The 15015-nt window shown below is 39.3% G+C and overlaps 1 protein-coding gene across 1 annotated transcript; it reads left to right on the forward strand.

Annotated features, from left to right (window-relative positions):
• The first annotated feature begins 1365 nt into the window (after nucleotides 1–1365).
• Nucleotides 1366–13764, forward strand: slc12a10.1 (solute carrier family 12 member 10, tandem duplicate 1). The gene is made up of 28 exons (XM_047581132.1): nucleotides 1366–1438; nucleotides 2234–2426; nucleotides 2689–2842; nucleotides 2937–3080; nucleotides 3195–3270; nucleotides 4141–4236; nucleotides 4322–4461; nucleotides 4563–4673; nucleotides 4770–4881; nucleotides 4989–5119; nucleotides 5223–5307; nucleotides 5610–5767; nucleotides 6177–6284; nucleotides 6746–6869; nucleotides 7015–7116; nucleotides 7998–8153; nucleotides 8305–8404; nucleotides 8511–8622; nucleotides 8711–8845; nucleotides 9017–9123; nucleotides 9601–9683; nucleotides 9778–9837; nucleotides 9949–10053; nucleotides 10381–10492; nucleotides 11339–11425; nucleotides 11581–11716; nucleotides 11834–11901; nucleotides 12465–13764. The coding sequence occupies exons 2-28, from the start codon at nucleotides 2254–2256 to the stop codon at nucleotides 12601–12603; spliced, it is 3114 nt and encodes a 1037-aa protein (XP_047437088.1). The 5' UTR covers nucleotides 1366–1438; nucleotides 2234–2253; the 3' UTR covers nucleotides 12604–13764.
• Nucleotides 13765–15015: the final 1251 nt, after the last annotated feature.

Below are 15015 nucleotides of genomic sequence, written 5' to 3' on the forward strand. Positions count from 1 at the left end.
ATAGGGGGCCCTGATATTTTATTTTGCATTATTGATGTAGTAAACACTGCTGGCTCACGTACAGTCAACAGTTCTGGAAAAGTCACAACTCAGCTGTTGCCTCATCTCTGAAATATCAATATTTGGAATTATTCTCATGTTTAATCAAGCTTTATGCCAAACCACCACTATGTCAGCACCCTTAAAATGCAGTCTTATCTTCATCTAAGTCACAGTTTTAGACCAACACGGTGTGACTAAACATGTCATTATTCAAAATATAAAAATATAACTCATCTCATCTTCCGTATCGCTTAATCCTGCACTAGGGTCGCGGGGTTGCTGAAGGCTATCCCAGCTGGCATCGGCCGACAGGCGGGGTACACCCTGGACAGGTCGCCAGCCTATCGCAGAGGGAAAATATAACTGGCTTCACCAAAAGACTCCAATTTCCAGGTAAGGAGTCCTAACGGGTTATGAAAAACCCAAGGGTTATAGTGATATATTGGCAGACAAGGCAGACAGAAATATTGGCAAACATTGACCTGAAATGGTTTTATTATGGAAGAATGGCCCCAACTTCTCCTAATTTCTGTACATAGGAAACATGTTCTGGAAGTTGTTGTTGCTAAAGGACCTTCTACAGGTCACCAATTTAAAGGGTTGACTGACTTTTGCCAGCCTGATGAGTGTGAGTGATTACTCAATGTGTGCAATAAAGACAGAAATAATGCAACTGGTAATTTAGACACATTAGGTTTGTCTACAACTGTGATTCAGACGAAGATCAGGAGATAATAAAAATCAAAGCACATATGTTTCTTTGAATCTGTACTTTGAGTTTACAGTACATAGGAAATATATTCCTCTTTGTAAAATCTGTTCAGCTGGCTACCACTAACCACCCGCGTATTCTTCTGTTTACTCCAAACTTTGCCGCTGCCAGAATCATGGCACACACTTCCTGTGTTGTGTGACCAAGATTTGTTTTCCAATAGATCAGCTACCAGAATCCAGATATTGAATATTGTTGGTGAATATACAGGTGGTCATAAAATAATACTGTGAAAAGATAGTTTAAATCTGTGCAATGAGCTAACAATTGGTAAACTGTATATGGTTTCTAACGCAAGATTGAAATGAAAATGAAAGTGTTTGCAGGTTCCAAGAACAAAATATAATAACCTTTTATAATAATGGTTTATTTCAATTTGCAGAACCAAAAACTTTGCAGAGGTGATGTTAAATTCTATGTGTGCATGTGTGTGTGCGTGTGTAGACAAGAAAATGATAGGGTGTTTGTGTGTGTCTGTGAGGAGGAGGGAGGAAGATGAGGTAAATGGGAGGGGATGTCACCTACTATGCCAAAGGTATAAATTTCAAGAGGTTCAGCGTGAAGTGAAAGAAGGAATATATTTCATCTGTTGAACACCTCATTCATCGGGAAAAGGAGAAATCTGTGAGTACATAATGAAATACTGTAATTTACATTAAGAGTTTAAAAAAATGTAGAATGTCAGATTCATTGCAGTGCTTGATATTATTTGTACTTATGGGATATCTTTTAGGTTATCGTTGTTGATTTTAAAAGTGTTGACTAAAACATTAATCGTGATTAACAGAGCCGTGACCAATGCATTAGGTGGAATATATTTGGAGCATTTTATAACATCGATACTAGTAATGCTTCTATATAAAATGGGCCCATAATCCATCACTAACTACTGATTTTATAACATTTCGGTTTGGTTAAGGCTGTTTTACAGGTTAGGGACAAGACTTTCACTATTTGTTATGCAGGCGTAAAAGGACGCTCCCACACACTGCTTTTGCATTCAACACTAAATGGGTTATAGCCAGTCTCAATGAGTAATTAGTCAAGGGAGATTTCCTTTTAACAGTATGACCTAAATAGTATTACTGTTGCTATATACTCAAGATCCCTTCCCAGCCTCTTTTAGTTTAGCTTTGATTTTGTTATTGGTATTGTTTCTCATGAGCCTTGTTTTCATCCGTAAAGTTTAAAGCACTATAGCGACTGGGTACTTGGCTGTTAAATTTTTTTTTTTTCATGGGTTTCTCAAGTAGAAAATAAAGCAAAGACCAAAATGAATACTTGACAGTTGAAAAGTAAGGATGGAAAGTAAGGAAAGTAAATGTAAGGAAATAGGCTAGCTAACATTTGCCTTAAAAACCTAAGAAAGTGTGATGGAGTTTTAAAAGCACAGAACACATTTTCCACCTTGTTCCACAGGAGTCAGTAGGAACGTGCCAATGGGGCAATTCACGTCCAGAACAAATGGGTTAGGCCCAGGCGTTCTCCACCGTGTTCGCTTCTCAACCAATGAAGAGGGACCTCCTAGGTACTCGTCAAACCGTTTTAATGGCAATGCCAGACAGGGTGACGGCCAAATACCTCCAACCATGGTCTCAGATGAAGAATCCAGGTTTGTGTCCACTTTCACCTTTACCAAACCTCTTACGGTTTTGTTATGATCTCATTTAGGACTTAACGATGTCTTCTAAGGCTACTAATTGACTTATAAGAAACTAGAATAATGCTAATGCCAGTCACATCAGGACAATAGATATTAGCAACATCTAGTTCCCATTCATTGAACTGCAGCTTTTGACAGTAACAAATTAACTTCAGCGTTTGCCACAGTATTGGTTTTCGTAAAATTGTTGCCTGGAACTCCTGTCCAACAGCACGTCTGAGCGCAGAGGCTCGAGGGTAGAGCTGCGGAGACCTTCCATCTATAGCACCATAGACCTAGTGCCACAGCTGGATAATTATGCCAGTTCACTTCCACGCCAGACGAAGAGCAGACCCTCTCTGGAGGTTCTCCGCAGAGCATTTGATGTAAGTTTTCAAGCAAAGTGGATACCTCTATGTTGGGGGCCTTTCTTATGAGTTGTTATGATCAAATTAAACATATTGTCTGTATTGTTATCAGGAAGTAGAGGTAGGAATGGAGGCAGCAAACTCCACCACGGACTCAGGAGTTAGCAGCCTGCCGGTCACAGACAGTGGAAATGAAGACCCCCAAGACCCTACGGCAAAAGCTCCTGTCCGATTTGGATGGATAATCGGAGTCATGGTGAGTGAAGCTTCTGTGTATTTAAGTCTACTTTACAGACTGTATTTGAATGAATCACCTGGTTTTTGGAAGTGTCTTACAAATATCACCAGTCTCATGGAACTCTGGTTACAGGTTCGTTGCATGCTGAATATCTGGGGAGTCATCCTGTTCCTCCGTCTGTCGTGGATCACCTCCCAGGCAGGCATTTGTGAGTCATCACATAATCCATTCCTCCAATCATTCAGTGCTGTTGGTTCTTCTTCCTGTAACACCCAGGTTTTACCCCTGCACTCCACCAGGAAAAGGTCATATGGGTTTGAGAAAAATGCAGAGTACATACTTTCATTTTCTCTGCATTTACCACCGATTGCAAGTATAGGTCAGGACTTGTTTTGGGTTATTTGTTAAAAACTGGAAAAACAAATCCTTGGTAGGGCAGTATAGAGTCTTGGATGACATCCGATCTACTCTTCAGTTCACGATTTGTTATTTCTGAAATACATCAGTCACAGTCCACTGATTGCACCCTACTTGGTGGTATCATTAGCCTGACATGTTCACACGCAATGCCACAAGAGTTTTTAAATAAACAAGACAAGTTAGCCTACCATTTTTAAATGCCATGTTTACTGATAAGCAAAATATGTTCAACATAGCTGTCTGCATTATGCTGAGCAAGTTCAAAGTCTCTGTTCTCCTGCCACTGAAAACTGTGGATTAATCTTTAAAGGCTGCTGACATACCTTTCCTTGTGAGAATTTGATCGAATAAGAGCATATTGACCAAACAATTGAGTCGGGAGTGGTCGATGTGGAGACCACAGCCCAGAACATAAACAACCAAAACTGCAACTTGGAGCCAACCTGGCCATGATTCCTAGAATTAAAAGGCAAAATGTTGACGCAGTTGTGATGAAAGAGTACAAAAAGAAGTGATCCATGATGTATTCAAAGATATGAGCACATACTGTATGGTAAATCCTCATTATTGATCACATAGAAACGTACCATAACTTAAATAAAAACAGCATTGATGATGAAATCATGATACAGACTTCTGTTGTTCTTTTAATTCCTAGTGTTGACCTGGGTTATTATTCTCATGTCTGTGACGGTGACCTCGGTAACTGCACTCTCCATCTCCGCCATTGCCACCAATGGCAGGGTGATCTCAGGTTAGTTAACGTCATAATGGTTTTTAATTTTAGATAATGTCTTATATAATTTCAATGTTATTTCTGGTCGTAAAATAATTTTCAGGAGGGGCATACTTCATGATCTCCCGCTCTCTTGGCCCTGAAATTGGAGGACCTATTGGGATGGTATTTTCTTTTGCCAACGCACTGGCTTGTGCACTCAATACTGTCGGCTTTGCAGAGGTAGTCCGTGATCTAATGCTGGTAGGCTGATTGTTACCTTCACTGTTCTCTGAATTTCTGCATGTCATCAGTTATTTGGAAGTAAATGTTTTGTGTGTGAATAATTTCGTTGATTATTGCAGGAGTTTGATGTCGTCATGGTCGATTCCATCAACGATGTCCGTATTGTGGGTGTGATCACTGTGACGATTCTGCTGCTCATTTCAATGGCTGGAATGGAGTGGGAGTCCAAGGTGAGCGTGTCCTGAGGCATTTCATTTTATTTATTCAGTTAAGCCATAAATTTCTTTTCCTCTTGCTAACTCTTTCTGTTTGTCTTGGTCTCACAGACCCAGATTTTGTTCTTTCTAGTGCTCATGATCTCATTTTCCAACTACATAGTGGGCACAATCATCCCACCCACTACAGAGAAAAATGCCCAGGGCATCTTTGGATACCGCAGTAGGTTTTTGCTTCTCGTGATTTTGCCTCTGTCGGATGTATAAAGATTTATTTATTAGCATATGTTTCCTTAATACAATGCCTCTGAAATCCGGCATCTTCTACAGGTGAGATTTTCATAGAGAACCTGACACCAAACTGGAGAGGACCTGAAGGCAACTTTTTCCAGATGTTTGCCATTTTCTTCCCCTCCGCCATCGGCATCCTGTCTGGAGCCAACATCTCCGGAGACCTCAAAGTATGACACAAATGAAGAGAGCAATATATTATTCCTCACACTATAACAGGAACTACAGGAGCTTGAATCTGTATTGTGTAATGAATGTGATTCCGTATTGTAGGACCCTGCCTCAGCTATCCCTAAAGGCACCCTCGCAGCAATCTTTTGGACTACAGTCAGCTATTTAGTGATTTCGGTAACTGTTGGTGAGTTACTCATTTCAGATGTTGTTGTTTTATATAGACTGCTTGCTCCTGGTGAACAGGAAACATGGAATGTTGTAGTCTTAACTCAGGGTGGCCTAACAAGTAAACTGTAGTAGACAATTGATTAAGCAGCTTTTAAAGTGTCTAAAATATGACTTGCAAGCAGAAGGAGCAAAGGAACTTAGTTGAATGTCAAACTATGAAAGGAAATTGAATGAATCCTGATAAATCAATAAGATTGTGATGTTTCTTTAATTTAACCACAAGATGATAATCATATTTACATATTCTTTTTCCTCCAGCATCATGTGTAGTGCGGGATGCTTCTGGAAATATAACCGACATCCTGTCTGGAAATGCAACTGACGACTGCGTGGGGCTGGCATGTAACTTGGGCTGGAACTTCACAGAGTGCATTCAGTCAAAGTCTTGTGAATATGGCCTAGCCAACAATTTGAAGGTACCACAAAGCTCTTTTGTAATGCAAAGTGTGTCAGTTTTAAGTTGGTTGTTTGTTTTAGATTCACAATAGTATTCGTTATTAAAGTATTTGAATGATAGTCCAATTTTTATTTTTTTATTTATTTATTTTATTTTTTTTTTTTATCGGATTTTGATAAAGAAATGCTATTTTATCCATGCCACATGACATTGACATTGACATTGACTCTTGATGACAGTGGGATTATGGTTAAGGTTAGGGTTAGCTAGTGCCCTCATACCAAGCTGGTGGAGGCTGTTGCAGGATGAAAGAACTGAAATGGTTTGCATAAGCATGTCCACACATGTCCAAGCAAGAAAAAATAGATTTACTGAGCCTTTAAATGCCAAAATGTCCATTTTGTGCTCATTATGATTATTCCAATCAGGTGCTGGGCCAGGTTTCTGGTTTCTACTACCTTATCACTGCTGGTGTCTTTGCAGCCAGCTTATCATCTGCTCTTGGGTTTCTCGTCTCTGCCCCTAAAGTCTTTCAGGTGAGAAACGCTGACATGTACCTGTCCAGTAAAGAAAAGTAAATAAAAAAAAATAGGGACACAATTAACTATTGAAAGACAAATGAACTTCCCCCATTATTATGACTTCATATGTATATTTTTGAAAGATTATATTGTATGAGTGCCAGATTCTTGCCCTGAAGTAGGAAGACACTGCATGTTAAAGCTTTAGCTGCAGTATGCTCATACCAGTCAGAAGTTTGGTCGCACATTCTCATTCATTTCGGTGAGAAGGTGTGTCCAACTTTTGACTGGTAGTGTAACAACTTTTTAACCTCTTTTTAAAATAATAATTTCAAAAATGTGAGATAGATTTACAACTCAACATCATGCAAATGTCACCTTTCAGACACAGAATTTGTGGTGTCCTTAAGCAAATTAAACTGGATAGAGATAAAGCATTTGATTTATGAGGCTATGTTTCCTGTTTTATTTTTCAGTGTCTGTGCAGAGACAACCTTTACCCATACATTGGGTTCTTTGCAAAGGGCTATGGGAAGAATGATGAGCCGTACCGGGCTTATCTACTCTGCTACATCATTTCTGTGGCCTTCATTCTTATTGGTGGGTGTATTCCAGGGTTGTCACCATGTTGTTATGCTGTAAAAGGACATCTATACAATAATGTGTTTTCATTACTTTTATGGTCACCTTATCCAGCTCTGAATTTGTAATGCATTTTTGATTCTTCTTTCCTGTGTCATTACAGCTGAGCTCAACACTATTGCAGCCTTGATCTCCAACTTCTTCCTGTGTTCCTACAGTCTTATAAACTTTAGCTGCTTTCACGCTTCAATCACCAACTCCCCTGGTGAGTTACCAACTCACACTACATGACAGCACATACAAGTCCTTCAATTTAAATCAATGCACCCAATTCCAAAGTTCAATATCTTATACTGCTTTCACATCAAAAATCTTGGCCCAGCATTGACCCAGCATTTTCAGACCCGGGTCGGACATCCTGCTGTGAGGGCTGCGTGGTCTTTGTTTTCCCTCATACATCATCGTGTACATTGCAGATAAACAATCGGCGCCATCATCCTAAATTCATCCTGTATTTTTTTAATGCTTTCTGTTTGTCGATGACCTGAAGAATGGACCAGTCAAACCCCCACTCTTTCAAAAGGCTGCCGATATTTGAAAAAATCACTATGTCCTGCACGGAGCCTGATATCTACTGCTGAATCTCCTCTTTTCCGTGGATGCAGAGTGCTGCCATGATCGTTAAAAAAATGTGGGATATCGCGATATTAACTGTATATAAACACAGTGGCATATATATTCCCCAATCGGTGCAATTTCCTAAACATGACATATGACTAATTCACCTATGTGCTTCCATTAACGATTGTGTAACAACACATTTAATTTGATTGAAAAAAATGAATAAAAATCTCTGCCCTTCAGAGATCAGTCTTTATGGGAGTAGACCAAAATTTGTTTTTGAGCCGAAGCTTCTACAATGATGCAGTCTGTCAAGCTGTCGAGTGACAAAATCAGAATGTCCAAACCGCATCAAGTCGAGCCGATAAAATCCCGAGTCGATTGCTAGGTACCCTTTCACCTGTTTTTCGCCCGATGTGAAAGGGGTTTAGAAACATTAAAATGACTGTGAAGAACCCTGTGACTCTGTGACCATGTAAGATCAGAGATCCAACATCTTCTGTCTCTCATTGTTGTTTCCTTTAGGTTGGAGACCAGCTTTTCACTACTACAGTAAATGGACCGCTCTGTTTGGAGCAGTGATCTCTGTAGTCCTGATGTTCCTGTTCACATGGTGGGCTGCTCTCATCACCTTCTGTATCATCTTCTTCCTGTTTGGATACATCAACTACAACAAGCCAAGTGAGTCAAAAAATAGCAAAGATAAGGGAACTGTGTTCTGATTACACTGAAGTAGATCTGATCGAAAAGAGTTGTAAAATGTCAGAAATGTGTTTTCCTTCTTCCTTTGCCGCATATTTCATTTGTACCTGTTTTTTTTTGAAACCCACAGAGGTGAACTGGGGGTCGTCAGTCCAGGCAGGTACATACAACATGGCTTTGTCGTACTCTGTGTCTCTGTCTGGTGTGGAAGATCACGTCAAGAATTTCAGGCAAGTGACCTAAAACTAACACACATTACAGACATGTATAAGTGCCTAAGCAATCATATTTTTTTCCAAGTTTGAATTGAACTCCTTGTTGTCTGTCCTTGTCCAGACCTCAGTGTCTCGTCCTGACTGGACCTCCAAACAAGCGACCAGCACTGGTTGACTTTGTTGGCTCCTTCACCAAGCACATAAGCCTCATGATTTGTGGAGACATTGTCATGGTAATTCGATCTACAATTTTCCCTAAGGAAAATGAAAAAGAAACCTCCTTGTTTTGTAAAGACATGATTGACTTCCTGATTCCTCTAGGAGCAGGACCAGCAGACACGTTCGGCAGATTCCACAGACTGGTTGGTTAAATGGATGAACAAGAGGAAGGTGCGCTCGTTTTATTCACCCTTTTCTGCTGACAGCCTCAGAGTTGGAACACGACACTTGCTGCAGGTACATTCAGTATTTGAGATGCCATGAGTATGTGTGTTTGACTATGAAATCTGATTTAATTGTATTTCTTTCACATGTGTGGCTGATGGTAAAGGCAAGACTGATGGACAATCCATATTATATTGTATGATGACAATTTTATTTGTTCCCATTTGTCATTTTTGTTTCAAGGCTTCCGGTCTTGGCAAGCTGAAACCCAACACCCTGGTCCTGGGCTTCAAAGCTAACTGGAGGGACAGTTCTCCTGAAAGCATTGAGGATTATATCAACACGATATAGTAAGCTGGTCATGAGGATGTGAATGGGGGATTTAAATTATTATTTAAAAAAAAAAAAAAAAAAGAAAAAAAAAAGCTGGACAGCGTTGGACATCACTGTCTTGTTACCTTAGTTAACAGAAGTATTTCGATGATAGGGAGGAGCTGGAGATGAGCGAAGGGTGGAACTGACTGAGAACCATAAACTGAACATGTCAATCAAAGCCAGCTCACCCCTAAACAGCTCTCTTTGGGGCCTAATAGTTAATTAATTATGGAAATATCAATACCTAGTGGCCATCACTTTAAGACCTCTATAAAAGTCTTTAGGTGCCCCGTAGCTATATCCAACTTTTAAGTTGGAGTTGCAGTGTTTCTATATCACCGTAATCCATCCATATCTTTATAATTAGAGCTGCGATGATCAGCAAATGACTAACTAATTTTGAGAGAATCATTTTTGTAAAACCGTCTCTTTAAAACTTACTTCTCCTCCAGTGATACCTTTGACTCCAACTACTGTTTGTGCATCTTGAGGATGATGGACGGACTAGATATCTTTGACCAGTTTGATTTTGAAGGTTTGAACGTACATCAGTTTTAACATAACAACATGACAAATTAGTAGAATGTTAAAGAAAAAAAAATGGTTAATGATATCATATTTTCCTTCAGTGAACCAGGGCTTCGAATCTGATGAAAATGATGTCCAGCAATCTCCCGAGAGGGAACCAGGTGAGAAGTAGCAGTAGTTTTCAGGATTCAAACGAGGCTTCAAACCACCATTTCCTTAAATTATTATTATTAGTTTTATTAGTTTTGTCACAAACACCATTTTTCTTTCAGCTGATGACATCTCTGATAAAAGCAGCAGCGATCAGATCAAGACTGTGTTTCAGAATGACCAGGGAAGGAAGACGATCGATGTCTACTGGATAGCTGATGATGGAGGTGATCCTTGACATAGCATCTTGCTTTTGGTCTTTGACATAGGTCTGCAGCAGGGGGTCCGTTGGGGGGCTGCGGAGGTACTGCAGGGGGGTTGCAAAATATTTGGTTGATTAGACCTAGGGCGACCTTAGTCCTTGGGCTGAAAAATGTTGAAGACCTTTGATCTTGGACATACAACTGTTATGTAAGAAAAAATAAAATCAAATATATGCTACTAGTCAAAAGTTTGGACACACTTTCTCATTCAATTCAATGAGAATGTAACGTTTGAATGGTAATGTATGTGGACTTTGAGCTAATGTCTTTCTCTTTCTCTTTTATCCTAAGGTCTAACTTTACTGGTGCCTTACCTGCTCACCAGGAGGAAACGGTGGCACAACTGTAAGGTCAGGGTTTTCATCGTGGGTGATGAGCAAAACATGGAGGAAGGCCGTGATGAGTATGTTTTTATGTTTTACCCTCAAGCATAAGAGTTTGTATTTGTATTGCCAACACTGGTGTTTTCCAAACTCAAGCCAACATGAATTGTTTGATGTCATGGAGCATTCAAAGGCATGGAGGCAAAATCTATTCCCAAACTTTTTTAGAATACACTGTATAAAATAAGTGGACATAGCTTGTCAATGGACACATGACAAAAACAACATGGACTCCTAGCTTAGCTGCAGTACACAGAGAAGACTTTGGAGAAATACCACTTATTTCTTGAACTTAATTTTTCTGCACTGTCCCATCTTATAACATACTGTGGAGTACTCTGTATGCTATTGATGGTGCTGAATTGCAGCCCGTTTTTATACAGATTACACATCTGCAGTATATAGTGCATAAGCTGTCTGTTCTCAGCATATGTATTCATGTCAAGAATATAGATTTCATTGTTGCAAAATATTACTCTTTACAGTGCTTTTATTCGTCTTGACTCTTCATGCCGGCTGGTGGTATTAGTCTGTATTTGTCATTGAAAAGAGGATACAAGAAGAGCTAGCTAGCTACCCCCCCGCACCCACCCACCACACACACACACACACACACACACACACACACACACACACACACACACACACACTCTCTCTCTCTCTCTCAAAGACAAGAATGCAAATGCCAAATGCACAAAATAGCTTCTTGCCTTGGTGAAAATTACTATACACAAACAAATTTGGAATAATCAGCATTTAGGCATTTACACAATTGCATTTATTGTTTTTCATAAGATCATTTTATCAGGGTGACTGATGATCTGCGGAAACTGATATGCTGAAGCCGTGATTGTTGTTTCTTTTAGGATGATTGCTCTGCTGAAGAGGTTCCGTCTGGATGTTAATGACGTTATAGTCATGACGGACAGTGAGAAGCGCCCTCAAGCCAAGAGGTACGTCAAGAAAATCTCACCGTGTTATATACACCGAAAACTAAACAGCATTAGCGCTTCAGGAAGAATTCTCATGACAACTTCAGAGTGGCTTTAAACCTGGGAAATGAAACTGTCAAACTGACACCTGTTTTGCTGTTCTTGTTCCCTTTCAGCCTAAGTAGGTTTATGGACAGTGTCGCTCCCTTCAGGCTACACGATGAACAGCAAGAAGGCGTGTCGGTTCAGGAGCTGAGACAAAGCGCACCATGGAAAATATCTGACAAAGAATTTGAGGCCTTCAAACAGAAGGTGTGTGTTTATACTTGTCCACTTATCCAACAACATGTTGTAACCCTTAACTACACTTATTTCCCCTCTTCGTGTGATTTTAGTCAGTTTCCTTACTTTTATTTTCTCTGTTTGCAGTCTGAGAGGAAAGTGAGGCTAAATGAAATCATCCGGAGGAATTCACAGCATACTGCTCTTGTGCTTGTGTGAGTATATGATTTATGTCACACAGGTTATTGAAAGCTGCATTGTATTTACTGTGTATTGTGCACATTTAGTGGAGATGGCATATTAGACCTACATTGTCCTACATTTCTGCGCTTCCAAATCAGGGATCGATCGATTTTGAATTGTGACTGCAGGAGCCATTAAAACATGGCCTGGTTTGCAATTGTGGTGTTCAAGTTGAAAACCTATAAATATCAATATATCATTGTATGCCCAACCTTTCAAGTTTTTCTTTATTGGAACTAAAAATCATTTAATTAATTATAAGATTTCAAATCACAGAGGACATGTCACGTGAATAGTGTCTCACTGTGAATGTAAATAGATATAAAGCAGTATATAAATATGTATAACAAGTATGGTTTTCCAATGTAGGTAGTGAAAATGTTTAAAGACCTATAAACATAGACACACCATAACTATTTCCATGATAGTATGATTTAGACAAAAACAATTAATTTGAGAGATTGGATCTCAGCGTTTTTGTTGTTGCTGTTTTATTGTTGTATTAATTTAAATGTGATGTGCTGCTTCTTTCCAGGAGCCTTCCTGTGCCCCACAGCGATTGCCCAAGCGCTCTGTACATGGCTTGGCTGGATACTCTGACATGTGGCCTTCACTGCCCCGCAGTTCTGATACGAGGAAACCAGCAGAATGTCCTCACTTTTTACTGCCAGTAAAAAGCTGCATGAGAAGGATGAGGAGCCTTTTGTGAGACTAAAATAGAATAATGACCTGGGAACAATGGGGAACACCCACTGCAAACCCAGTTTCTAAAATCAGAGAACAGAAGGTGCAATTGGTGCCGCCAGAGGTGATTTATTTAGCACTTATAGGCAATATAAGAAGGCCGACGTACTTGCTTCATTTGGCAGTCTGACAATTGTATCGTAGAGCACGGCTTTGGAAAACATTACTCCAAATCTTAGCACATAATGCTTAACTTTATGATTTACATTGTTCTGCCTTCTGATGATTCTGTTCTTATGTATTTTATTTTATTTTATTTAGGTGATTCCTTTAATTTGTCAGAAGGCTGTGTATATATACTGTACATGTATGTATATATATAAAGATAATATGGAATATACATCAAAGTAAACAGCATGAAATCCATATATATTACAAATCAACAATATGAGATGAACATAAGTCAAAAAAAATAATTACTTTTAAGGCATCAGTTTGCAGGGATTTTAATTTCACTTCAAATTGAGTTTAATAGAGGTGATCCACAGGGGTCTATGCTTGGTCGCCTTTGCTTTGAAAAACAATTGCCACATAATACTTTGATTACCTTTGAGAGCAGTCACTTTATTGTGAAAGTTTTCGAGTCAAAAGGATCTTGACACTCAGAAGTTCCATTGCTTTAAGTAAGCCTTGTTTGTCAAACACATGAATACAAATCCAACTGACGGTTTTACTTCACTGTACACTAAATTTTCACTCATGGGGGCCATAAACTCAGGACAAATAATGTTGATGTGGGAATACCTGAAATTTAGAGGGGAAGTATTGTGTCAAACTTCACTGAATGTATATGTTGTTTGCTTGGTTTCTGATCAGGCAACTCTTCTAGGACAATGAATTATTCCTTTTTCACAGATGACTGTGTGTTCTACTCTTCAAATGGCAACACTAATCACACACAAAGAGCATATCTATAGTGTTATGAGCTGTCCCAATCAGCACAGATGCACGAGGACTTTGAGTAAAAATTGAAATAGAAATTAAATGTGTATGCAGATATCATTAATACAGTCTATACTTTATATGCTTATTCCTTCTGTATTCTTATAAAATTAATAAACTGTGAAAGGGTTTTGGGAAGGGACGGCGAACCTGATTGTAGTTCTTTTTGGACTCGGTAAGTAACAGAACAATAATAATAATGATAATGCATTGGTTTTATAAAGTGCCTTATCATAGACGCTCAAAGCGCATTACAATTGTCTGCATTATTCATTCGCTCACATAAGTGGCTACCAATCCGTGCCTACGGCCTCTACGACCACCACCAAACATCACTCACATGCAATCAAACACCAGGGAGCATACACCTGGGGGCAAGGTGGGTTAAGTGTCTTGCCCAAGGAGGGATGGGGCAGAATCGAACCACCAACCTTTCAGTTACTGGGCGAAAATGGATTGGGCTGCACATTCAAACAGATGGTAACAGGTAAGCGCTCACAGATACTGCAGAAAGTATCGCCCAGACCTGTTGTCGCCCAGTGGTTCTGCTTGCTTTCATCTCCAGCAGACTCGACTACTGTAATAGGCTTTCTATCTGGACTCGCCCAAAGTGAAATTGGCTCCAAGTGTGAATGTTGTTAAACCCAGGCTAAGAATGGGTGAGCTCTTCTAATGCACTTTAGCATTTTGATTTATAAACATTTTAAAGAAATTCTGCACGATTATTTTATGGCCTGCTTTAGTTTTATTTTCCCTGATGTCCCTATTGATTATAACCCTTGTTGCTGAAGGTGATTTTATTTAAAACTAAGGAAGAGAGGCAGTAGCTGCAGCTGCATTAGCTTTGCAAGAGAACAGACAGCTACTGGTGGTACATCTGCTCAAATTACTCTTTGATAATAGAAAATGAATCATTCTGCTGTCACAAACTTCAGTGAGGGCCCATTTCATTGGACACAGTAACTGCTATCAGTCATGACAGTTGGTGTTGCGACAGTTTGCGGTGGGCACGTGTTTTTTTTTTTTTTTTTTTTTTTTGTTGTTTTTGTTTTAAACAAATGAAACCATTTGGAAATCAGTCCAAAATTCTGTGAATAATTCAACTTTAAAATTGCGGAGTACCACCTCTTTCCAAAAAAAAGGTAATACCTCCCTCTTGTGGTAGGTTTTATCAACTGAGTTTGAGGTGTGTTATTCATTTGCTGTGATCAATTGCTTATAGTTTTGAAATGTATTAACTTAAATATAGCCTGATACATTTGATTTCCCACCTCAAAACACACACGAAAGTAATACCTTTAATTATGCACAACCTTACCAAAAGCACAGAGGATTGGATTCAACAAAAAAGTTTTGTATTTGTGGAATCAAAATTAAAGTCCCAACACAAAATTCAAAGG

This window comes from Mugil cephalus, chromosome 1, assembly GCF_022458985.1.
Source record: "Mugil cephalus isolate CIBA_MC_2020 chromosome 1, CIBA_Mcephalus_1.1, whole genome shotgun sequence".
NCBI classification, from domain to species: domain Eukaryota; kingdom Metazoa; phylum Chordata; class Actinopteri; order Mugiliformes; family Mugilidae; genus Mugil; species Mugil cephalus.